This window comes from Pelodiscus sinensis, chromosome 24 (assembly GCF_049634645.1).
Source record: "Pelodiscus sinensis isolate JC-2024 chromosome 24, ASM4963464v1, whole genome shotgun sequence".
Taxonomy (NCBI): Eukaryota; Metazoa; Chordata; order Testudines; family Trionychidae; genus Pelodiscus; species Pelodiscus sinensis.
In genome coordinates this window covers 4,954,527-4,980,034 of record NC_134734.1, presented here as the reverse complement: position 1 = coordinate 4,980,034, position 25,508 = coordinate 4,954,527, and the positions used below count along the sequence as shown (strand labels likewise).

The following is a 25,508-nucleotide window of genomic DNA, read 5'->3' as shown; positions in this document are numbered from 1 at the left end:
CCTCCGCCCCCGCCCCCCACTACTGTTCCTAGCACCCTCCGAACTACAGCTCCCAGCATCCCCTAGCTCCTAGCACCCTCCTCCCCCCCGAACTACAGTTCCCAGCGCCCCTCGCGCCTCCCGTGAGGCTCTGCGGCGGGTCTCGGTCCGAAATGGAGCGGGCCGGGCCCGCGCTGGAGCTGAAGCTTTGGGCGGCCCGGGAGATGGGGCTGCCCCCCGCCAAGGCACCGCCCGACGCGGCCTTCCGCCGGTGAGCCCCCCCCCCGCATCACCCCCGGGACCCACCCCCCCCCCCGCATCGCCCCCCCCAGCGCCTCTGGGACCCCCCCCCCCCCGCATCACCCCCGAGACCCTCACCCCCCGCATCACCCCCCCCGGCGCCTCTGGGACCCCCCCCCCGCATCACCCCCGGGACCCTCACCCCCCGCATCACCCCCCCGGCGCCTCTGGGACCCCCCCCCGCATCGCACCCCCCGGCGCCTCTGGGACCCCCCCCCCGCATCACCCCCGGGACCCTCACCCCCCGCATCACCCCCCCGGCGCCTCTGGGACCCCCCCCCCGCATCACCCCCGGGACCCTCACCCCCCGCATCACCCCCCCGGCGCCTCTGGGACCCCCCCCCGCATCGCACCCCCCGGCGCCTCTGGGACCCCCCCCCCGCATCACCCCCGGGACCCTCACCCCCCGCATCACCCCCCCGGCGCCTCTGGGACCCCCCCCCCGCATCACCCCCGGGACCCTCACCCCCCGCATCACCCCCCCGGCGCCTCTGGGACCCCCCCCCGCATCGCACCCCCCGGCGCCTCTGGGACCCCCCCCCGCATCGCACCCCCCGGCGCCTCTGGGACCCCCCCCCCCGCATCACCCCCCCGGCGCCTCTGGGACCCCCCCCCCGCATCACCCCCCCGGCGCCTCTGGGACCCCCCCCCGCATCACCCCCCCCGGCGCCTCTGGGACCCCCCCCCCCGCATCACCCCCCCCGGCGCCTCTGGGACCCCCCCCCCGCATCACCCCCCCCGGCGCCTCTGGGACCCCCCCCCGCATCACCCCCCCCGGCGCCTCTGGGACCCCCCCCGCATCACCCCCCCCAGCGCCTCTGGGACCCCCCCCCCCGCATCACCCCCCCCGGCGCCTCTGGGACCCCCCCCCGCATCACCCCCCCCAGCGCCTCTGGGACCCCCCCCGCATCACCCCCCCAGCGCCTCTGGGACCCCCCCCGCATCACCCCCCCCCGGCGCCTCTGGGACCCCCCCCCCCCGCATCACCCCCCCGGCGCCTCTGGGACCCCCCCCCCGCATCACCCCCCCAGCGCCTCTGGGACCCTCCCCCCCTGCATCACCCCCCCCCGCGCCTCTGGGACCCTCCGCCCCCGCATCACCCCCCCCCAGCGCCTCTGGGACCCCCCCCCCGCATCACCCCCCCCCGGCGCCTCTGGGACCCTCCCCCCCCCGCATCACCCCCCCCCCGGCGCCTCTGGGACCCTCCCCCCCGCATCACCCCCCCCCGGCGCCTCTGGGACCCTCCCCCCCCGCATCACCCCCCCGGTGCCTCTGGGACCCTCCCCCCCCGCATCACCCCCCCGGTGTCTCTGGGACCCTCCCCCCCCCCCGCATCACCCCCCCAGCGCCTCTGGGACCCTCCTCCCCCCCCCCCCCGCATCACCCCCCCGGCGCCTCTGGGACCCTCCCCCCCCCCGCATCACCCCCCCGGCGCCTCTGGGACCCCCCCCCGCATCACCCCCCCCGGCGCCTCTGGGACCCCCCCCCCCGCATCGCACCCCCCAGCGCCTCTGGGACCCCCCCCAGCGCCTCTGGGACCCCCCCCGCATCACCCCCGGGACCCTCACCCCCCGCATCACCCCCCCCGGCGCCTCTGGGACCCCCCCCCGCATCACCCCCCCCCAGCGCCTCTGGGACCCCCCCCCGCATCACCCCCCCCAGCGCCTCTGGGACCCCCCCCCGCATCACCCCCCCCGGCGCCTCTGGGACCCCCCCCGCATCACCCCCCCGGCGCCTCTGGGACCCCCCCCGCATCACCCCCCCCGGCGCCTCTGGGACCCCCCCCGCATCACCCCCCCCGGCGCCTCTGGGACCCCCCCCCGCATCACCCCTCCCGGCGCCTCTGGGACCCCCCCCCGCATCACCCTCCCGGCGCCTCTGGGACCCTCCCCCCCCGCATCACCCCCCCCGCGCCTCTGGGACCCCCCCCGCATCACCCCCCCCGGCGCCTCTGGGACCCCCCCCGCATCACCCCCCGGCGCCTCTGGGACCCCCCCCGCATCACCCCCCCCGGCGCCTCTGGGACCCCCCCCGCATCACCCCCCCCCGGCGCCTCTGGGACCCTCCCCCCCCGCATCACCCCCCCCGCGCCTCTGGGACCCCCCCCGCATCACCCCCCCCCGGCGCCTCTGGGACCCCCCCGCATCACCCCCCCGGCGCCTCTGGGACCCCCCCCGCATCACCCCCCCCCGGCGCCTCTGGGACCCCCCCCCGCATCACCCCCCCTGGCGCCTCTGGGACCCCCCCCGCATCACCCCCCCCCGGCGCCTCTGGGACCCCCCCCGCATCACCCCCCCCGGCGCCTCTGGGACCCCCCCCCCCGCATCACCCCCCCCGGCGCCTCTGGGACCCCCCCCGCATCACCCCCCCCGGCGCCTCTGGGACCCCCCCCCCGCATCACCCCCGGGACCCTCACCCCCCGCATCACCCCCCCCGGCGCCTCTGGGACCCCCCCCCGCATCGCACCCCCCAGCGCCTCTGGGACCCCCCCCCCGCATCGCACCCCCCAGCGCCTCTGGGACCCCCCCCCCGCATCACCCCCCCCAGCGCCTCTGGGACCCCCCCCCGCATCACCCCCGGGACCCTCACCCCCCGCATCACCCCCCCGGCGCCTCTGGGACCCCCCCCCCGCATCACCCCCCCCGGCGCCTCTGGGACCCCCCCCCCGCATCACCCCCCCTGGCGCCTGTGGGACCCCCCCCGCATCACCCCCCCCGGCGCCTCTGGGACCCCCCCGCATCACCCCCCCCGGCGCCTCTGGGACCCCCCCCCCGCATCACCCCCCCCGGCGCCTCTGGGACCCCCCCCACATCACCCCCCCGGCGCCTCTGGGACCCCCCCCGCATCACCCCCCCGGCGCCTCTGGGACCCCCCCCCCGCATCACCCCCCCGGGACCCTCACCCCCCGCATCACCCCCCCCGGCGCCTCTGGGACCCCCCCCCCGCATCACCCCCCCCAGCGCCTCTGGACCCCCCCCCGCATCGCACCCCCCAGCGCCTCTGGGACCCCCCCCGCATCGCACCCCCCAGCGCCTCTGGGACCCCCCCCCGCATCACCCCCGGACCCTCACCCCCCGCATCACCCCCGGGACCCTCACCCCCCCGCATCACCCCCCGGCGCCTCTGGACCCCCCCCCCGCATCACCCCCCCCCAGCGCCTCTGGGACCCCCCCGCATCACCCCCCAGCGCCTCTGGGACCCCCCCCCGCATCACCCCCCCCAGCGCCTCTGGGACCCCCCCGCATCACCCCCCCCAGGCCCTCTGGGACCCCCCCCCGCCATCAACCCCCCCCCGGCGCCTCTGGGACCACCCCCCGCATCACCCCCGGGGACCCTCACCCCCCGCATCACCCCCCGGCGCCTCTGGGACCCCCCCCCCCCCCGCATCACCCCCCCGGCGCCTCTGGGACCCCCCCCGCATCGCACCCCCCGGCGCCTCTGGGACCCCCCCCGCATCACCCCCCCGGCGCCTCTGGGACCCCCCCCCGCATCACCCCCGGGACCCTCACCCCCCGCATCACCCCCCCCCGGCGCCTCTGGGACCCCCCCCCCCGCATCGCACCCCCCAGCGCCTCTGGGACCCCCCCCCGCATCGCACCCCCCAGCGCCTCTGGGACCCCCCCCCCGCATCACCCCCCCCAGCGCCTCTGGGACCCCCCCCGCATCACCCCCGGGACCCTCACCCCCGCATCACCCCCCCGGCCTCTGGGACCCCCCCCCCGCATCACCCCCCCCAGCGCCTCTGGGACCCCCCCCAGCGCCTCTGGGACCCCCCCCGCATCACCCCCCCGGCGCCTCTGGGACCCCCCCCGCATCACCCCCCCCGGCGCCTCTGGGACCCCCCCCCGCATCACGCCGGGACCCTCACCCCCCGCATCACCCCCCCCGGCGCCTCTGGGACCCCCCCCCCGCATCACCCCCCCAGCGCCTCTGGGACCCCCCCCCGCATCACCCCCCCGGCGCCTCTGGGACCCTCCCCCCCGCATCACCCCCCCCCCGCGCCTCTGGGACCCTCCGCCCCCGCATCACCCCCCCCCAGCGCCTCTGGGACCCCCCCCCGCATCACCCCCCCCGGCGCCTCTGGGACCCCCCCCGCATCACCCCCGGGACCCTCACCCCACGCATCACCCCCCCCGGCGCCTCTGGACCCCCCCCCACGCATCACCCCCGGGACCCTCACCCCCCGCATCACCCCCCCCGGCGCCTCTGGGACCCCCCCCCCCGCATCGCACCCCCAGCGCCTCTGGACCCCCCCCCGCATCGCACCCCCCAGCGCCTCTGGGACCCCCCCCCCCGCATCAGCCCCCCCAGCGCCTCTGGGACCCCCCCCCCGCATCACCCCCGGGGACCCTCACCCCCCGCATCACCCCCCCCCGGCGCCTCTGGGACCCCCCCCCCCGCATCACCCCCCCCCAGCGCCTCTGGGACCCCCCCCGCATCACCCCCCCCGGCGCCTCCTGGGACCCCCCCCCGCATCACCCCCGGGACCCTCACCCCCCGCATCACCCCCCCCGGCGCCTCTGGGACCCCCCCCCCCCCGCATCAGCCCCCCAGCGCCTCTGGGACCCCCCCCCGCATCACCCCCGGGACCCTCACCCCCCGCATCACCCCCCCCGGCGCCTCTGGGACCCTCCCCCCCTGCATCACCCCCCCCCCCGCGCCTCTGGGACCCTCCGCCCCCGCATCACCCCCCCCAGCGGCCTCTCGGGGACCCCCCCCCCCGCATCACCCCCCCCGGCGCTCTGGGACCCTCCCCCCCCCCCCGCATCAGCCCCCCCCCGGCGCCTCTGGGACCCTCCCCCCCCCGCATCACCCCCCCCCGGCGCCTCTGGGACCCTCCCCCCCGCATCACCCCCCCGGCGCCTCTGGGACCCTCCCCCCCCGCATCACCCCCCGGCGCCTCTGGGACACTCCCCCCCCCGCATCACCCCCCCGGTGCCTCTGGGACCCTCCTCCCCCCCCCGCATCACCCCCCCAGCGCCTCTGGGACCCTCTCTCCCCCCCCCGCATCACCCGGCCCCGGCGCCTCTGGGACCCTCCCCCCCCCGCATCACCCCCCGGCGCCTCTGGGACCCCTCCCCCCCCCGGCATCACCCCCCCCGGCGCCTCTGGGACCCCCCCCCCCGCATCACCCCCCAGCGCCTCTGGGACCACCCCCCCCCGCATCGCCCCCCCGGCGCCTCTGGGACCCCCCCCCGCATCGCCCCCCCCGGCGCCTCTGGGACCCCCCCCGCCCGCATCACCCCCCCAGCGCCTCTGGGACCCCCCCCCCGCATCACCCCCCCGCGCCTCTGGGACCCCCCCGCATCACCCCCCCAGGCGCCTCTGGGACCCCCCCCCCGCATCACCCGCCTCCCGGCGCCTCTGGGACCCCCCCCATCCCCCAGCCCGGACCCCCCCGCATCACCCCCCCAGCGCAGCGCCCTCTGGGACCCCCCCCCGCATCGCACCCCCCAGCGCCTCTGGGACCCCCCCAGCGCCTCTGGACCCCCCCCGCATCACCCCCGGGACCCTCACCCCCCGCATCACCCCCCCGGCGCCTCTGGGGACCCCCACCCCCGCATCACCCCCCCCAGCGCCTCTGGGGACCCCCCCCCGCATCACCCCCCCCCAGCGCCCCGGGACCCTCACCCCCCGCATCACCCCCCCGGCGCCTCTGGGACCCCCCCCCCGCATCACCCCCCAGCGCCTCTGGGACCCCCCCGCATCACCCCCCCCGGCGCCTCTGGACCCCCCCCCGCATCACCCCCGGGACCCTCACCCCCGCATCACCCCCCGGCGCCTCTGGGACCCCCCCCCCCGCATCACCCCCCCAGCGCCTCTGGGACCCTCCCCCCCCGCATCACCCCCCCCGGCGCCTCTGGGACCCCCCCCCCCGCATCACCCCCCCCGCGCCTCTGGGACCCTCCGCCCCCCGCATCACCCCCCCCCCGAGCCCGGACCCTCACCCCCCCCGGGACCCCCCCCGGCATCACTCACCCTCGGGACCCCTCACCCCCCGCATCACCCCCCCCGGCGCCTCTGGGACCCCCCCCCCCCGCATCACCCCCGGGACCCTCACCCCCCGCATCACCCCCCCGGCGCCTCTGGGACCCCCCCCCCGCATCGCACCCCCCAGCGCCTCTGGACCCCCCCCCGCATCGCACCCCCAGCGCCTCTGGGACCCCCCCCCGCATCACCCCCCCCCAGCGCCTCTGGGACCCCCCCGCATCACCCCCGGGACCCTCACCCCCCGCATCACCCCCCCCGGCGCCTCTGGGAACCCCCCCCCCGCATCGCACCCCCCAGCGCCTCTGGGACCCCCCCCCGCATCGCACCCCCCAGCGCCTCTGGGACCCCCCCCCCGCATCACCCCCCCCAGCGCCTCTGGGACCCCCCCCCGCATCACCCCCGGGACCCTCACCCCCCGCATCACCCCCCCCGGCGCCTCTGGGACCCCCCCCCCGCATCACCGCCCCCAGCGCCTCTGGGACCCCCCCCGCATCACCCCCCCCGGCGCCTCTGGGACCCCCCCCCGCATCACCCCCGGGACCCTCACCCCCCGCATCACCCCCCCCCGGCGCCTCTGGGACCCCCCCCCGCATCACCCCCCCAGCGCCTCTGGGACCCTCCCCCCCTGCATCACCCCCCCCCGCGCCTCTGGGACCCTCCGCCCCCGCATCACCCCCCCCAGCGCCTCTGGGACCCCCCCCCCGCATCACCCCCCCCCGGCGCCTCTGGGACCCTCCCCCCCCCCCGCATCAGCCCCCCCCCGGCGCCTCTGGGACCCTCCCCCCCCCGCATCACCCCCCCCCGGCGCCTCTGGGACCCTCCCCCCCCCGCATCACCCCCCCCCCCGGCGCCTCTGGGACCCTCCCCCCCGCATCACCCCCCCGGCGCCTCTGGGACCCTCCCCCCCCGCATCACCCCCCCGGTGCCTCTGGGACCCTCCCCCCCCGCATCACCCCCCCGGTGTCTCTGGGACCCTCCCCCCCCCGCATCACCCCCCCAGCGCCTCTGGGACCCTCCTCCCCCCCCCCCGCATCACCCCCCCGGCGCCTCTGGGACCCTCCCCCCCCCGCATCACCCCCCCGGCGCCTCTGGGACCCCCCCCCCGCATCACCCCCCCGGCGCCTCTGGGACCCCCCCCCGCATCACCCCCCCGGCGCCTCTGGGACCCCCCCCCCCGCATCGCCCCCCCCGGCGCCTCTGGGACCCCCCCCCGCATCGCACCCCCCAGCGCCTCTGGGACCCCCCCCCGCATCGCACCCCCCAGCGCCTCTGGGACCCCCCCCCGCATCACCCCCGGGACCCTCACCCCCCGCATCACCCCCCCCGGCGCCTCTGGGACCCCCCCCCCGCATCGCACCCCCCAGCGCCTCTGGGACCCCCCCCAGCGCCTCTGGGACCCCCCCCGCATCACCCCCGGGACCCTCACCCCCCGCATCACCCCCCCCGGCGCCTCTGGGACCCCCCCCCCGCATCACCCCCCCCAGCGCCTCTGGGACCCCCCCCCGCATCACCCCCCCCGGCGCCTCTGGGACCCCCCCCGCATCACCCCCCCGGCGCCTCTGGGACCCCCCCCGCATCTCCCCCCCGGCGCCTCTGGGACCCCCCCCGCATCACCCCCCCCGGCGCCTCTGGGACCCCCCCCCGCATCACCCCTCCCGGCGCCTCTGGGACCCCCCCCCGCATCACCCTCCCGGCGCCTCTGGGACCCTCCCCCCCCGCATCACCCCCCCCGCGCCTCTGGGACCCCCCCCCGCATCACCCCCCCGGCGCCTCTGGGACCCTCCCCCCCCCGCATCTGCCCCCCCCCGGCGCCTCTGGGACCCTCCCCCCCCGCATCACCCCCCCCCCCGGCGCCTCTGGGACCCTCCCCCCCCCGCATCACCCCCCCCCCGGCGCCTCTGGGACCCTCCCCCCCCGCATCACCCCCCCCCCCCGGCGCCTCTGGGACCCTCCCCCCCCCGCATCACCCCCCGGCGCCTCTGGGACACTCCCCCCCCGCATCACCCCCCCGGTGCCTCTGGGACCCTCCCCCCCCCGCATCACCCCCCGGCGCCTCTGGGACCCTCCCCCCCCGCATCACCCCCCCGCGCCTCTGGGACCCTCCCCCCCCGCATCACCCCCCCGGCGCCTCTGGGACCCTCCTCCCCCCCCCGCATCACCCCCCCGGCGCCTCTGGGACCCTCCCCCCCCCGCATCACCCCCCCCGGCGCCTCTGGGACCCTCCCCCCCCCCCGCATCACCCCCCCGGCGCCTCTGGGACCCTCCCCCCCGCATCACCCCCCCCAGCGCCTCTGGGACCCTCCCCCCCCGCATCGCACCCCCCCCGCATCGCACCCCCCAGCACCTCTGAGACCCTCCCCCCCCGCATCACCCCCCCGGCGCCTCTGGGACCCTTCCCCCCCGAATCGCACCCCCCCACTTCACCCCCGCCGGTGCCTCTGGGACCCTCCCCCCCCGCATCAGCCCCCCCGGCACCTCTGGGACCCTCCCCCCCCGCATCACCCCCGCGGCGCCTCTGGGACCCTCCCCCCCGCATCGCACCCCCCCCCCCGTATCGCACCCCCCAGCGCCTCTGGGAACTCCCCCGGCCTCCTGGCTGCTCCCTGCGACCTCCCCACCCGGAAGGGCCTGGGCCGTGCGGGGTTCCCCCGCGAGCCAGGCCGGGGGGGTCCAGGCCAGGGCTGGGCCCTGCGTCCCCCGCCCGCGCAGTGTCCCGCCGGGGTGACGCGCCCGCTGTGTCCCCAGGTTGTGCTCGGGCCAGTGCGCGGAGATCTGGACATACGTCACCCGGCACGTGCGCCACCAGCGGTGAGAGCAGCGGGGCGGGGCCTGGCTGCTGGGGGGCGGGCTGTCTCCGGAGGGGAGGGGGCGGGGCCTGACCCCTCGGTGTGGGGCGCTGGCTCCCATCGAGCCGCAGGGCGGAGACTGGCTGGTTGGGGCGGCAGCAAATGGGGCATGGAGCCCTCTTGCTCTAACCCAGGGGTGGGCAATACTGTTCTGCTGGGGCCACTTCAAAAATCCAGAAGGCACAGGGCCTCAAGCAGGAGGGGCGGGGCGGGGATACTTCTGGGTCCCCCCCCCCCCGGACTTTTGCCCACCTGCGCCTTGTTGCCCCCTAGGTGTGCCCCTGGCTGGGAGGAGACTTCCCACGCTGCCCTATCCCCAGGCCAATCAGGGGTGGGGGAGCGTGGGAAGTTTCCGCTGCTCTGTCCCCACCCTGCGAGCAGCGCCCTGTGCTCCTGGCAGGGCAGAGGAAACTTTGTGTGTCCCCCCCACCCCCCAGGCTCTAATTGACCTCTGGGGAGGGTCATGTGGGGGGAGGAGGGGAGGGGTGTGCAGTGATCTATTGGCCTGGGGGCGGGGGAGCAGCCAGGCCTCTGCAGGCCAGATCCACCCGCTTGCCAGATCCGGCTCGTGGAGGCCCTTTTGCCAACTCCTGCTCTAACCACTGGACCCCAGTCCCCTCCTAGAGCCGTTGGTTTCAACAGTAGATTCACTCTCTTTCCTTGCAGGAACGTAAAGAAGATCCGGGGGAACTTACTGTGGTATCCTTCCCTCATCTCCCTCCACCTTGGGAACTATGTTAGCTATCTGCAGGCTTCTCACCACAGGGCCTGTCCAATAGTGTCCCACCTTTCTCTGCCCCCTAGATCAGACCCCTGGGCCTGGTCTGCCTGATGTCCCCCTGCCCCCTACAGCAGTTGGGAGCAGGTTTAATTCCTTTGCCAACCCTTGGCTGGCTTCTATCTCCTGGCCTTGCACCCCCCCAGCCTGGTGGCTCTCACCCCTCCCTGACATCTGTCCGTCCATCAGGCCTCTGTCACTTATCACATTCAGCCTCCTTAACTCAGGCCTTGCTTCAGGTACCAGCATCTGGAGGAGGCAGAGGTGAGGGGGCCTTGTGGGGGCAGAGGCTGCTGGTGGAGTGGAATGGGAGTGGGCAGTGGGATTGTGATTGAGGGGAAAGGGGATCAGCAGGTGCTGGGAGGGGGGATGCGGGCCAGGTTGGGGGGGGTAGTACAGGGTGGGGGGCAGGTTTGGGGGGATCAGAGTTCCATGGGGTGAGGATGCCCAAGTCAACAGCAGTGGGTTGATTGGGGGCGGGGAGACAAGCTCATCTAGGCAAGGCCCTGCCCCCAGTCAGCATCTCTCTTCCCCCCTCAATCCTGGCTCCAGAGAAAGCCCAGCGGGTCGGAACCAGACCAGGAGCGGCGCCAGCAGCTGGCCCAGGGCGTGGCCCGCCTGCGTGGGGAGCTGCAGCAGCTGGACCTGCAGATCGAGACAGCCCAGCGCGAGGTCATGGCTGATGGTGAGGAGGGAGTCCGAAGGCGGGGGCAGCACAGTCTGTGCCCCCAGCCCTGGGGCACAAAATCCATCCCAGGGTTCCCATCTGTCCCCCTTCAGCGCAGATGCATGTTCCCCCACTTCTTCCTGGGAGAAGGGTTGTTGCCCTGCCATCCTGGGGGGCAGCGTCTCCCCATGTGGTCTCTTCCCAGGGCCCTGGCAATGCCGGCTTTCCCCCGGCTCACTCCCCACACCCGTGGGTGTCACACCCATCACCTCCTCCTGGGAGGGGAGAGGGGCCTAGCGATTAGCGTCTGGAGGTTCCCTGATGCTCTTTCTCCTCCCACCCCAGAGGCCTCCCTGGAGGGGACCCAGGAGCGGATCCGGGACGCACAGCGCCGCTCCCTGCTGCTCAGGGCCTATGCAGCCCGTGCGGCCAAGGAGCGCCAGCGTCTGCAGGGCAGCGTGGCACAGCTGGGGGGACGGCTGGAGCAGCTGCAGGACATCAGCAGGTGTGTGTATGGAGGGGCGGGGTCCCTGCTGTGCTGGCAGCATCCCCCAGAATCCTTTGCTCCCGAGGGTGGTCTGTCCCAGGATGCTTTGCTCCCTGGCAGGGTCCGGCTGAGGTTACAGTCTGGGAGCTCTGAACTGTGCTCCCCCCATGTCCCATCTTCACGGCCCCTCTGGTCTCTGCAGAAAGGCCAAGGTGGAGCTGCCGGTGGGAGGGAAAGTGTCCGACCTTGGATTTCCCGGTGGCATGGAGCCGGAAGTGCTGGTGAGTTGCGGAGGGGAGGAGGGGATTTGGGAATGTCCTGTGTTGAGGGGTGGATTTATGGGGTTCCAGCACTGTGATCCTGTGGGGGGAATCTGGTGATCCTGAGACAGGACAAGACAAGATGATCTGAACTCCAGGGAGCCCGCTGAAGGATCTGGAGGGGCGGGGAGGGTGTTCGGGGACAAGGAGGGAGTCAGGCTGACCCTGGAGCTGGGACACAGAGAGGCTGCTGGGCAGTCCAGTGGTCCCCGGGGGAGGAGTCAGTCGGTCGCTGCAGGGCAGAATCGCAGCGATTCCTGGTGATCTGCAGCTTGGAGGCTGTCGTCTGCTCCCCACCCTGCCCAGTAACCTGTCCTCGTGTCTGTCCGTCTCTCTGCAGCGGGACGTGCGGACGGCCTGCCAGCTACGCTTCCACTTCCTGAAGTCGCTCTTTGAGCACAGCACGGCTGGGACCCTCCCGTAAGACCCCGCAACTGCCCCGGCCCAGGCCCCTTCACACCTGCTCCTTTTCTGACCCCCTCCTCCCATCTCTCACTCTCTCTCAGCAGCGGGATGAGCGAGGATTCGCTGGATTCATCCTACCAGCACTGGCTGAGCAAGGTGGAGGTAACGTGGGAGTGAGCCTGGGGACAGCTCGCCTGGTGCAGAGATGCAGCCACCTCTGGGCTGGGGCAGCTGGGAACAGCTGCACATAACACTGCATGGGGACAGCTTGCCCAGCGCTGAGGGCAGCCATCTGTGGGAGGGGCAGCTGGGCACTTCCTGGCACTACCTGGGGCGCCAGGCCAGCCCTGCCTGCTGGGGAGAGCCCCCACCCTGCCCCCTGCAACACAGCACCGCCTGGGGCCTTGGACCAGCCCTGCCTGCTGCAGAGAGCCCCTCCCCCCACTCCCTGCTGTGGTTCATGCCACCTCCCTGCCCGTGCAGGACATCGTGGGTTCCCACCCGCCCAGCCACGTGCTGGCGGCCCTGGAGCACCTGGCCCTGGAGAACACGCTGCAGCTGCAGGAGCTCACCAGCCGCATCGACATCCCTCGTGACGTGGAGGCCCTCAGGTGGGTACCGCTGCGGGGCAGGCAGGCCGGGTGCGCGTCCCCTGCCTGTCCTGGGGGAGGAGGGCCGTGGGGCTCTGGCCCCAGCAGTGGCAGCGTGCGGGGAACCCGTCGCCCAGGGATGCTGCAGGGGCCTGTGTCTCCTCCCGGCAGGTTCCGCTATGAGAAGTCGCACCTGGAAGACCTGGCAGGGCCTCCAGCAGCCCTGCCCTCTGTCCAGGGCCTCATCCAGGTGAGTGAGGGCAGGGGCAGGCCAGGACACCCCCACTCCCAGGGGTTGTCCCTGTGCTGGTCTGGGTGCTGGGGAGCCCTGGGAGCTGGGATATATGGTGGGGGAGCTGGGTGATGGGAGGCCCTTGGCTCTAGCAGGGGGAGGGTCGTGTCTGGGTGCTGAGGGCACAGGCAGTGTGTGGGGGGTGCACATAGGGCTCACACACCCCTTCCCAAGGCAGGAGGCGCAGCTGCTAGGAGGGCCGGCGGCAGGAGTCCGTGGCACCCCCCCACCCAGCAGAGGCTGGTGGGGAAGCTGCAGGCTGGGTGGCTCCAGGCCATGCTGTGCCACTCCCCACCACAATGGAAAGAGACTGGTGGAGAGGGGCGGAGCAAGGGCAGGGGGCGGAGCAAGGGGTGGTGAGAGGCGGGGCTGGTGCCCTCCTCCTTCCCCTGCCATGTTATCGCTGGCTGCAGAGTTTGCGGGAGGGGCTGCATCCCCGGACGGGGGTTCCTGGGGCCGTAGTGGGCTACATGGCTGAGATGTGATGGGGAGAGGGGGCATGTCCCCTGCCCCCTCCTAACCTGCCCTCCCCCGGCTGCAGGAAGGCTGGAGCAAGTGTGAGGCGCTGTGGGTGCAGCAGCTCCCCCTACGGGCCCAGGAGCAGCGCGGCGCAGCCCAGCTGGCCTCCCTCGTGCAGAAGATGCACCGACAGCTCGCGGACGGCTCCGAGCGTGCCATCCTTGCCAGGTGAGGGGGATAACGCGCCCACGCCCCACACGGTCACCACCCGCCTCGGGGGATAACGCGCCCACGCCCCGCACGGTCAGCGCCCGCCCGCCCGCCTCGGGGGATAACGCGCCCACGCCCCGCACGGTCAGCGCCCGCCCGCCCGCCTCGGGGGATAACGCGCCCACGCCCCGCACGGTCAGCGCCCGCCCGCCTCGGGGGATAACGCGCCCACGCCCCGCACGGTCACCGCCCACCTCGGGGGATAACGCGCCCGCGCCCCGCACGGTCGCCGCCCGCCTCGGGGGATAACGCGCCCACGCCCCGCACGGTCACCACCCGCCTCAGGGGATAACGCGCCCACGCCCTGCACGGTCGCCGCCCGCCTCGGGGGATAACGCGCCCACGCCCCGCACGGTCAGCGCCCGCCCGCCTCGGGGGATAACGCGCCCGCGCCCCGCACGGCCACCGCCCGCCCGCCTCGGGGGATAACGCGCCCACGCCACGCACGGTCAGCGCCTGCCCGCCCGCCTCGGGGGATAACGCGCCCGCGCCCCGCACGGTCGCCGCCCGCCCGCCTCGGGGGATAACGCGCCCACGCCCCGCACGGTCACCGCCCGCCTCGGGGGATAACGCGCCCGCGCCCCGCACGGTCAGCGCCCGCCCGCCTCGGGGGATAACGCGCCCGCGCCCCGCACGGTCGCCGCCCGCCCGCCTTGGGGGATAACGCGCCCACGCCCCGCACGGTCACCGCCCACCTCGGGGGATAACGCGCCCGCGCCCCGCACGGTCAGCGCCCGCCCGCCTCGGGGGATAACGCGCCCGCGCCCCGCACGGTCAGCGCCCGCCCGCCTCGGGGGATAACGCGCCCGCGCCCCGCACGGTCGCCGCCCGCCCGCCTTGGGGGATAACGCGCCCACGCCCCGCACGGTCACCACCCGCCTCAGGGGATAACGCGCCCACGCCCTGCACGGTCGCCGCCCGCCTCGGGGGATAACGCGCCCACGCCCCGCACGGTCAGCGCCCGCCTCGGGGGATAACGCGCCCACGCCCCGCACGGTCGCCGCCCGCCTCGGGGGATAACGCGCCCACGCCCCGCACGGTCGCCGCCCGCCTCGGGGGATAACGCGCCCACGCCCCGCACGGTCAGCGCCCGCCCGCCTCGGGGGATAACGCGCCCACGCCACGCACGGTCAGCGCCTGCCCGCCCGCCTCGGGGGATAACGCGCCCGCGCCCCGCACGGTCAGCGCCCGCCCGCTCACCTCAGGGGATAACGCGCCCACGCCCCGCACGGTCAGCGCCCACCCGCTCACCTCAGGGGATAACGCGCCCACGCCCCGCACGGTCAGCGCCCGCCCGCCCACCTCAGGGGATAACACGCCCACGCCCTGCACGGTCAGCGCCCGCCCGCCCACCTCGGGATAACGCGCCCACGCCCCGCACGGTCGCCGCCCGCCCGCCTCAGGGGATAACGCGCCCACGCCCCGCACGGTCAGCACCTGCCCGCCCACCTCAGGGGATAACGCGCCCACGCCCCGCACGGTCGCCGCCCGCCCGCCCGCCTCGGGGGATAACGCGCCCACGCCCCGCACGGTCGCCACCCGCCCGCCCGCCTCGGGGGATAACGCGCCCACGCCCCGCACGGTCGCCGCCCGCCCGCCCACCTCGGGATAACGCGCCCACGCCCCGCACGGTCAGCGCCCGCCTCGGGGGATAACGCGCCCACGCCCCGCACGGTCAGCACCTGCCCGCCCACCTCAGGGGATAACGCACCCACGCCCCGCACGGTCAGCACCTGCCCGCCCACCTCAGGGGATAACGCACCCACGCCCCGCACGGTCGCCACCCGCCCGCCCGCCTCGGGGGATAACGCGCCCACGCCCCGCACGGTCGCCGCCCGCCCGCCTCGGGGGATAACGCGCCCACGCCCCGCACGGTCGCCGGCCGCCCGCCCGCCTCGGGGGATAACGCGCCCGCGCCCACGCCCCGCACGGTCGCCGCCCGCCCGCCCGCCCGCCTCGGGGGATAACGCGCCCACGCCCCGCACGGTCGCCACCCGCCCACCTCAGGGGATAACGCGCCCACGCCCCGCACGGTCGCCGCCCGCCCGCCCGCCTCGGGGGATAACGCGCCCACGCCCCGCACGGTCAGCGCCCGCCCGCCCGCCTCGGGGGATAACGCGCCCACGCCCCGCACGGTCAGCGCCCGCCCGCCCGCCTCGGGGGATAACGCGCCCACGCCCCGCACGGTCGCCGCCCACCTCAGGGGATAACGCGCCCACGCCCCACACGGTCGCCACCCGCCCACCCGCCTCGGGATAACACGCCCACGCCCCGCACAGTCAGCGCCCGCCCGCCCACCACAGGGCATAACGCGCCCACGCCCCACACGGTCGCCACCCGCCCACCCGCCTCGGGATAACACACCCACACCATGCACAGTCAGCAGCCACCCAGCCGTTCCCTGCTGGGGAACCTCTATCTTCTGCTCTCTATGGCACCCCAGCTCTTGTAGCAGGGGTGGGCAATAATTTTTGAAGGGGAGCAACTTCATGAATTTCAGGGCTGCCCCGGAAGGGGTGGGGCCTTGGCTGGAAGCCCTGGCCAGGACTTCCCTTGCTCCCCCAGCTTCGGTCTCGATTGGTCTGGGAGTGGGAGAGTGGCAGGTGGCCACAGGTCGGATCAAAGGGCTTGGTGGGCCGGAGCCAGCCTGTGGCCTGAGCTGTCCCGTCCCATTCGGCCCCAGGGCGGCGCTGGAGCTGGAGCTACGGGCCGTGAGGCTGGCGGGGCTGCAGGCCGGGCTGCGCCAGAGCTGCTGGGAGCTGGAGCAGGAGGCGAGCGCCCGCCACACCGAGCTCCAGGCCCTGCAGAGCAAGCGCCAGCGCATCCTGGACTTCCGCCACCTGGTGGTGAGTGTGGTGGAGGTTGGGGGCCTGGCTGGGATGGAAGGCTCCTCTGTGACCATGGGATGACTGGCTAGCCTGGGGGGGAGAGCAGGTGGAGGGGTACAGGATGGGGGAAAAGAGGGGTGTGCAGCTGGTGGGGGGCAGGGGGAATGGACAGGGCAGGGGGAGGAGCCTGCTGGGGGGGCCTGCTGGGGCTCAGGAGAGTGTCACACACTGCCCAGCTGGCTAGCAGAGCACCCCCAGCTGGGTGTGTTTCTCCTGGTGGTGCACGACAACACACGCCTCGGCACACGGGCAAATGTATTCCTCAAGTGGAAGGAAAGGATTCGGGGGACCGTTGATTGGGTAAATGTGGGGGTGCCTGGCTGGCATGTAAAGGGGGAGCAGCCCTAGGATTTCCCCTTTATTCAGCTCTGGTGAGGCCACATCTGGAGTATTGTGTCCAGTTCTGGGCCCCCCCACTACAAAAAGGATGTGGACACATTGGAGAGGATCCAGCGGAGGGCAACCAAAATGATTAGGGGGGTGGAGCATATGACCTATGAGGAGAGGCTGAGGGACTTGGGTCTGTTTAGTCTGCAGAAGAGAAGAGTGAGGGGGGATTTGATAGCAGCCTTCAACTTCCTGAAGGGAGGTTCCAGAGAGGATGGAGAGAGGCTGTTCTCAGTAGTGACAGATGGCAGAACAAGGAGCAATGGGCTCAAGTTGTGGTGGGAGAGGTCCAGGTCGGATATTAGGAAAAACTATTTCCCTAGGGGTGCATCTAGACTGGCAAGATTTTGCGCCAAAGCTTGCCAGCTGTCTACACTGGCCACTTGCATTTGCGCAAGAGCATGGACGTTCTAATGTAAGAATTCAGGGCTTCTTGCGCAAATACCTTGATGCTCCCGCTCAGGGATAAGCCCTCTTGCGCAAGAATACTTGTGCAAGAGGCCAGAGTAGACAGGCACCTTAAGTTTTTGCGCAAGAAAGCCCGATGGCTAAAATGGCTATCAGAGCTTTCTTGCGCAAAAGCGCGTCTATACTGGGCGCGGATGTTTTTCCGCAAAAGCACTTTTTGCGCAAAAGCATCTGTGCCAATCTAGACACTCTTTGGAGGAAATACTTTTAACAGAAAAACTTTTCTGTTAAAAGTATTTCCGCAAAATCATGCCAGTCTAGACGCAGCCTAGGAGGGTGGTGAAGCACTGGGCTGGGTTCCCTAGGGAAGTAGTGGAGTCTCCATCCCTAGAGGTGTTTAAGTCTCGGCTTGACAAAGCCCTGGCTGGGTTGATTTAGTTGGGATTGGTCCTGCTTTGGGCAGGGGGCTGGACTTGATGACCCCCTGAGGTCTCTTCCAGCTCTATGATTCTATGATCTTCCCCTCCTCTCCCTGCCCCACAGCATGAAAAGCAGCAGCACATCCGGGCACTAATCAAAGGTACTTCCTACATCAAGTCCCAGCTCCGCAAGGACCAGGCCGAGGTGAGGCATGGCATGGGGCAGGAGTGGGGGCACCGGCAGAGGCAGGGGGTAGGGCAGGGGTGGCTGATAGGAGTTGCAGGGCAGGAGTGAGAGGCACTGGCAGAGGCTGGTGGGGGCTGCAGGTCAGGACTGAGGCGCACCAGCCGGGCTAGGCTAGCAGGGGCTGTGGGGTGAGATTGAGGGGCACCAGCAGGGCTGGGGGGAGGGCTAGTGGGGGTTGCAGATCAGGACTAGAGGGCACTGCCGTGCTCTCCTGCCCACCCTGCCCCTCTCTCAGGTCCAGGCCTTCGTGCAGAGGAAGCTGCTGGGCCCAGAGCAGGCGGTGGCGCTGGAGACGCAGCGGCTGCACGGGGGCGTGGAGCGTGAGGTCCGGCAGCTGGGGGCCATCGCCCTCCCCTGCCTGCTGCGCCGCAGCCTGCCAGGGTGAGTCCCCCAGCTCTGCCTGCCCCCTGGGCGCTCTCCCTGCAGCTGGCAAGGCCTCGGGGCCCCATCTCCATGGCGGGCAGCCCCCCGCCTGCTGGACTTGGGGCATGCAGGGTTCCTGGGTTCTCCCCTCCCCTGCCGCCTGTGCCCTGTTGAACCGGCTCAGCCCCGTGGGGAGCAGCAGGTGGAGGGTCAGGCCTGTGGAGGGGCCTGGTGACCTGGGTGGGAGATGGCTGCGGCCAGAGCGGGGTGCTGGGGACAGGAGAGTGACTACCCTGGGAATGGGGCGGGGAGTCGCCGGGCCCTGCACCCCCGTCCCAGCCACTGGATCCCAGCTGGCAGAGCAGGAGGTTCCCAGGGACACAGTGTGGGGCAGACTGGTCAGCACGGGAGCAGCCAGCACAGCCCAGCTTGTGGGGAGGGCCCTGCCCCCGGGGATCCAGAGCTGGGTGATGCTGCAGCGCCCAGGTGCCCCCAAAATAACCCCCCATACCTAGCAGGTCAGGGCCCCAGCCCTTTTTGACAGCCCCACCCTGAGCCCCACAGTGTCACTCTCCCCCAGCTCCCCGAGCCTGGCAACCCCTGCCCCATGTCCCCCCACTTCTTCCTGCCCCAGAAGTGCCCCAGAGCCTCGGCTCCAGCAAGTTCCCACCCCACTCCCCTTTTGCTGCCCCCCGCCAGCCCTGAGGATTGCAGCAGGGGGCTGGATCTGCCCCCCTCCTGCCGTTGTGGCCCCATCTCACCTCTTGCCCCGCCAGGCTCAGGAGTCCCCTTGCAACCACTAGGGGGTGTCTGCCTACTGCCCCCTACCCCCAGCCAGCCCCGCCTCCAGCCTGTGCCCAAACATGCCACCTGCGCGCACCCCCTTATAGAAAGTATCAGCCGTGTGTACCCAAATCCCCACCTGCACGAAGAGAGTGGGGCAGAGCCTAGGGAAACTGAGTCACACAGAGGGGGTTACTGCAGGACAGTAGCACTCAAAGCAAAGTGAAGAGAGGGAATGTGAGCCCCCCTTGTTACCCCCTCCCTCCGGGGTAACAATGATCCGAGAGCGTCGGTCCCCCAGCTGGGGGAGGAACACAGCCGCTCTCTGGGCTGGCAGGGCTGTAGGGGCCTCGGGCCTCGTAGCCCTGACCCTGTCTGGGAGCTCTGGGGCTGGCAGAAATGCCTGGGTTTGCCTCGTCAGCCCTTCCTGGGGGGGGGGGGGGGGGGGGGCATGTGGGCTGGGGTGGCTGGGAGTGGGGGGTTCAGGGGCTGATGTTTGGCATCTTCCGCCCCCCTCCCAGGTCCCAGCTGGTGCCAGCCCACAAGCTCTCCATCCACAGGCTGGACCGGACGGCGCCCGCCCAACACCGGGCCTTCCTCACCGTGTGCCTGGCTGCTGGCTTTCCCCTCTACAAGGTGGCACACGCTTTGGGGGGCTGAACTCCTCTGGGCTATGGGATCGTCTTGTGGGGGAGGGGATGGGGTCCCGGAGGAGGGGTGGGGCAGGAGCACCCCCTAGTTTGTGCTAAAGCGTCTCGGGGGGAGCGGCTCTGACTCCCTTCACCCCGTCTGTCTGCCCAGGCCCCGGAGCACCTCCTGCCCCATGTGGCTGAGCTGAAGAAGGAGCTGCTGGCGCTACGGGCCCAGCTGGGCTACAAGAGCCGGGCGCTGGCCAGCCTGCAGCAGTGCCAGGGCTCCCCCGGGACGGACGCGCAAGGTGAGTCCCCTCCCTTCCCCCGGGGCTGCGTGAGGCCCCATCATGCCTGGCCGGGGGGCAGCACACTCCTGGCACCCTCCCAGCCAGTGCGCGGCTCCCGGGCGTCACCGGCCTCTCTCCCCCAGCCCTGGTGCAGGCCGTGCGGGCCCACAACCGGGAGCAGGCTGGAGCCCTGGGGCCGCGGATCCGGTTGGTGACGGAGCAGTGCGAGCGCCGCATCGAGCGCTGGCCCACGGTGCAGGCCGCCATCGACGCCTGGTGAGACCCCGCCCACCTGGCTCCCGGGGGGGGCTGGGAGGAGGAAGGGGGCTTGCCCAGGTGGGGGCTGATTGGGAGAGTTAAGGGCTGGGGTGCCCTGGTGTCTGGCTAGGGGAAGGCTGGGGGGCAGGGGCTGAGGGGTGGGGGGTGGCTCTGCAGGGGCAGGGCTGGAAGGAGCCATCTCATCCCCCTCTTGCCCCCCCACAGGTGGGAGCAGCCGGGGCAGTTCGCCCTGCCTGAGGAGCGCCGTCGGGGCCTCACCCTGCAGCAGTGGCTGGAGCGCTGGACCCTGGCCCTCCGGACCCTGCAGCAGCAGCAGCAGCAGCACCACAGTTGGGCCTGACAGTCCGGCCGGGCCTGGGGGCAGGGCTCCCCAGGCCCCTCCTAGGGGGCGGAGTTGTAGGCGGCGCCGCCCAGTGAGGGAGGGGCTATGGCTGGGGCGTGTGGTTAATGGGGGTGTAGCCCTGTGGAGCTGCCCTTCTGTGCAGGCTTGGGCGTAGGAAGGGGGGACCAGGTGCTGGTCATGGGAGGGTTTGAGGGGGGCTTTGTGGCTCCCGCCCCCTGGGCTTTGTGGCTCCCGTTGTTCTGAATAAATCGGACCAAATTCACAGTCAGACCTTGAGCAGGGACTGGGCTACGGGGCCTTTCCCCGGGCAGGGGCAGGGCGGGGCTCCTTCCCCTTTCCCCCGGGGCTGCTCATCCCAGGCTTCCTCCTGCCCTGCTCAAGGGGGTGTCTTTTTCCTGGTCTAGCAGGGCTCAGGGCAGAGCCAGCTCTCAAGCCATTCTGAGGGTGGGGGGGGGGGGGGGGGGGAGGAAGTGTCATGGTCCCTCTTCCACAGAGAAACTGAGGCACAGGCGAGGTGAATGGCCCAAACCCAGGAGTCCTGGCCCCTCCCTTTGCAGAGCTGGCAATAAGCCCAGGAATCCTAGTTCCCACCCCCCTGTCCTGCTGCCTGTTTGGGCCCTGTGCTGCCCAGCGTGCTGGAGTGGCCCAGGACCAAGGGGGGGGGGGTTGTCTGTCCGTGGGGGAAGGGATCACAGAGCTGGCCATGGGGCTGGGCCCCTGAAGGAGGGGGCAGCATGTGGGTCCAGGAGTTGCTCCAGCAGGAGGGGTGGGCCCTGGTCTCCGGCAGGGCCTGGTGGTGGCGGTCGGCCTGCAGTGCCTGGGATTACAGGGGGAGGTGAAGGGAGTTGTAGGGGGGTGGGCCCGAGGGGCCCATCCCCAGAGCTGGGTGATGCTGCAGCGCCCAGGCTCCCCCAAAATAACCCCCCTTACCTAGCAGGTTAGGGCCTGCCCCCTGGGCCCTGCTGTGCTGGCTGGGTGACAGTGGAGGGCTAACAGGCCCCAGCCCTGTTTGTCAGCCCCACCCTGAGCCCCACAGTGTCACTCTCCCCCAGCTCCCCGAGCCTGGCAACCCCTGCCCCATGTCCCCCCACTTCTTCCTGCCCCAGAGCCTCGGCTCCAGCAAGTTCCCACCCCACTCCCCTTTTGCTGCCCCCCGCCAGCCCTGAGGATTGCAGCAGGGGGCTGGATCTGCCCCCCTCCTGCCGTTGTGGCCCCATCTCACCTCTTGCCCCGCCAGGCTCAGGAGTCCCCTTGCAACCACCAGGGGGTGTCTGCCTGAGACCCCAGTGAACCCACCAGCTGACTCTGCCAGAGTGGGGGAGGGGGTCAAATCACACCCTTGGGGTCAGGCTGCGCCCCTCTCCTATCCCCCCCACTAAGAGGGCTGGCCTGGGATCTTGGAACGAGATGGAAAAGGAACCCAGGAGTCCTGGCTCCCAGTGCCCCCCACTCCCTGCCCTGGGGTTGCGCTTTCTTCGCTGGCTGGGCTAAGGGCCTTGCCTGATTGTGCTGGCGTGCTTCACACTGTCCCAGCCCCATGGCTGCCTCCCGCTCCCCAGTGTGGGGCACCAGTGGTGGGTAGGGGCCTAATGGGAAGCCCCCTAAGGCGGCCAGAGGGAGGGCCTGCTACTGCCGCCCCTGCTGGTGGGGCTGAGCCCTGCTCTGTGTCCATGAGATGCTGTGAGGGCAGGGCTGGGCTTTGCAGGGGAAAACAACACACACACACATACAGGCACACCCCCAGCCAGCCGCGCACACACACCCCGGCCAGTCTGTGTGGACGCCCACAATCCCAAGCACACGCATGACACACCCAGGGCCTACCCCACCCCCCAGAGAGAGACAAGCGCTCCCGCAACACCTGTAGAATACTCACAGTCGCACTCAGACACAACTGTGCAGCGTTGACTCCCACTGCTCCCCCCCTCCCCGAGGACCTGGCCAGTGGAACTCCCTGCCACTGGACAACTCTGAAATGGAGTGGGACCTGGCCAGGGGCCCAGAACTGTGATGATAGTGGGGGTTGGGCCCCCAGGATCTGCCCCAGGCTGGGACTGGGCTAGTGCGGCCTGTGCAGCAAGGGCAGTGTGACCCCCCCGGGGGACTCCCCAGCCATCCCCTGCCCTGCCCCTGGTTGAGTAACAAAGGGCTGGTGCAGGACTCTTGGGCCTGTTGCAACCCAGCCCCAGCCCCTTACCCGCTGGTGGGTTGGGTAACGGCTCAGGGATTGCACAAGAGAGTCAGAGCTGGGAAGAGAACCCAGGAGCTCTGGCTCCTCCCCCGTAGCCAGCAGACCCCACCGGGGAGAGAACCCAGGAGGCCTGAGCCCCAGCCTCCCCCTCTCTAACCACTAGACCCTGCTCCCCTTTAGATCTTAGACTGCCTCATCTGTCCATCCCTTTGCTGCTGGTTTTGGGGTCTCCCTCCCCTCTCCCCCAGCCACCTCCCCCCCCCCCCCGTGCTGGGTCAGCTGCTCCACCCCTCTCCCCCCGCATGCTGTGCAGCAGGGCTGGGGATTGTGCAACGGCCTAACACCAGGCAACGCCGAACGGAAACCACAGGGCCTGGCCCGCCCTGCCTACGCTGCCCTCCAGGTGCATCGGAGCCTGGCGCCACGCCTGCCCCATGGGGGCACACTGCAGCCCTGCCACACTCCGCAGGGGAGGGTGGGGCAGGGTCAGCCAGCCCCCAAAGGAAGGGGGATTCTCCCAGCTGTGTGTGGGCTCTGACACATGGAGGCGTGGTTGTGGCTGCAGCCAGCAGAGGGCGGCAGAGCATGCACACACAAACGTACAAATCCAGGCACAAGCCAACATTCACACACAGTCCTACGCATGCACAAATCCAGTCACACACACACATAATGGCTAACAAATGCAAACAGCACCACCAATCTCGCCCCCCCCCCCCCCCCCATCAACATAAACACACAAATCCAGACACTGGCCCCACACAGTCATAACCCCCACACCCTCAATTTGACACACGCCCCACAACGCCTGCAGAACTCGCAAATCTGTACACACCCCCGGGGGTTACTGCAGCACCTCGCACGCAGCCGGATGGGGTCCCAGCACTGTGGCTGTTCCCTGGCCCCCAGGCTCTCTAGGCACCCTCAGTGGCTATTCCCTCCCCCTGGGACAGAGGGGCACAAAGATGGGGAGGGGGGCCGTGGGTTTTGCACCTCTGGGTTCCTGGCATAGGCTCCTTCGAGGATTTGCATTTCTTGGTAGTTCACCCCTTCACCACTTCCTGCCCAGCCCCCTCCTGCTGTGTGAGATGGTTAAGGGGGGGATGGGAAGAACCCAGGAGTCCTACTCCCAGCCCCACCTGTGCTAACGTACCAGACCCCACTGTAACCCCAGAGCCGGGCACGGAACCCAGGAGTCCTGACGCCCAGCCTCCCGCTAACCATTAGTCTCCTCTCCCCTCTAGATGCCAGGACTCCTGGTTGTATGCGGGGGGGGGGGGGGGGGGTGAAAGCCAGAACTTTTGGGTTCCATCTCCAATTCTAGGAGCAGAGTGCGGTCTAGTGGTTAGAGCAGGAGGAGCCAGGACTCCTGAGTTCTATTCTCAATGCTGTGACATTGGGCCTCAGTTTCTCTTCCCACTTTCGAGTATGGAGACTAAATTCTTTGGGGGCAGGGCCTGTCTCTGGCTGGGTCTGGGTAGCACCCGGCACAAGGGGGCCCTGATCCCGGCTGGGCAGGGCCTGTCTCTGGCTGGGTCTGGGCAGCACCCGGCACAAGGGGGCCCTGATCCCGGCTGGGCAGGGCCTGTCTCTGGTTGGGTCTGGGCAGCACCCGGCACAAGGGGGCCCTGATCCCGGCTGGGCAGGGCCTGTCTCTGGCTGGGTCTGGGTAGCACCGGGCACAAGGGGGCCCTGATCCCGGCTGGGCAGGGCCTGTCTCTGGCTGGGTCTGGGCAGCACCAGGCACAAGGGGGCCCTGATCCCGGCTGGGCAGGGCCTGTCTCCGGCTGGGTCTGGGTAGCACCGGGCACAAGGGGGCCCTGATCCCGGCTGGGCAGGGCCTGTCTCCGGCTGGGTCTGGGTAGCACCCGGCACAAGGGGGCCCTGATCCCGGCTGGGCAGGGCCTGTCTCTGGCTGGGTCTGGGCAGCACCCGGCACAAGGGGGCCCTGATCCCGGCTGGGCAGGGCCTGTCTCCGGCTGGGTCTGGGTAGCACCGGGCACAAGGGGGCCCTGATCCCAGCTGGGCAGGGCCTGTCTCCGGCTGGGTCTGGGTAGCACCCGGCACAAGGGGGCCCTGATCCCGGCTGGGCAGGGCCTGTCTCCGGCTGGGTCTGGGTAGCACCGGGCACAAGGGGGCCCTGATCCCGGCTGGGCAGGGCCTGTCTCCGGCTGGGTATGGGCAGCACCGGGCACAAGGGGGTCCTGATCCCGGCTGGGCAGGGCCTGTCTCTGGCTGGGTCTGGGCAGCACCCGGCACAAGGGGGCCCTGATCCCGGCTGGGCAGGGCCTGTCTCCGGCTGGGTCTGGGTAGCACCGGGCACAAGGGGGCCCTGATCCTGGCTGGGCAGGGCCTGTCTCTGGCTGGGTCTGGGTAGCACCCGGCACAAGGGGGCCCTGATCCCGGCTGGGCAGGGCCTGTCTCTGGCTGGGTATGGGCAGCACCAGGCACAAGGGGGCCCTGATCCCGGCTGGGCAGGGCCTGTCTCTGGCTGGGTCTGGGTAGCACCGGGCACAAGGGGGCCCTGATCCTGACTGGGCAGGGCCTGTCTCTGGCTGGGTCTGGGCAGCACCGGGCACAAGGGGGCCCTGATTTTGCCTTGGCCTTTCTAGATGCTACCATTGTGCAGATCAATAGTGAATACGGAGAGGTGTGCACGTGCATGCACCAGCGTTGTGCAAGGGCTAAATGTGATATCCCCCCCGTACCCCCTCCTCCCTCCCCCCAGCTCCCCAGATCTCCACACTGAGCCCCTAGTGCTGCTGCCCTCAAGAGCAGTACAGGAGCACCCAGCCCTAGCGCCAAAAGAAGAAGAAGAAAAAAAAGCTTTGCAAAATTCGGTCACACCAATAGGAAACCAGCAACAGCGGTTTGTGTGACTTCACTTCCCAAAATTA

The 25,508-nt window shown here is 72.1% G+C and overlaps 1 protein-coding gene across 1 annotated transcript; it reads left to right on the top strand.

Moving 5' to 3' along the window:
- The first annotated feature begins 93 nt into the window (after positions 1–93).
- On the top strand, positions 94–20,682 carry HAUS5 (HAUS augmin like complex subunit 5). Its single transcript, XM_075908323.1, has 19 exons — positions 94–250; positions 9,016–9,078; positions 9,783–9,815; positions 10,134–10,158; positions 10,447–10,579; positions 10,907–11,066; positions 11,251–11,329; positions 11,709–11,788; positions 11,875–11,935; positions 12,257–12,384; positions 12,535–12,613; positions 13,197–13,342; positions 16,068–16,230; positions 17,611–17,691; positions 17,969–18,114; positions 19,401–19,515; positions 19,681–19,816; positions 19,942–20,074; positions 20,282–20,682. Exons 1-19 carry the CDS (start codon positions 153–155, stop codon positions 20,415–20,417), a joined length of 1,995 nt encoding a protein of 664 aa, XP_075764438.1. The 5' UTR covers positions 94–152; the 3' UTR covers positions 20,418–20,682.
- The last annotated feature ends 4,826 nt before the right edge of the window (positions 20,683–25,508 follow it).

Bases quoted from the DNA above. Each gene is read 5' to 3' on its own strand.
- HAUS5 (XM_075908323.1), top strand. From the start codon at position 153: ATGGAGCGGGCCGGGCCCGCGCTGGAGCTGAAGCTTTGGGCGGCCCGG. The intron at 10,580-10,906 runs GTGAGGAGGGAG...CTCCCACCCCAG, and splicing joins GCGCGAGGTCATGGCTGATG to AGGCCTCCCTGGAGGGGACC. The intron at 11,330-11,708 runs GTGAGTTGCGGA...GTCTCTCTGCAG, and splicing joins GCATGGAGCCGGAAGTGCTG to CGGGACGTGCGGACGGCCTG.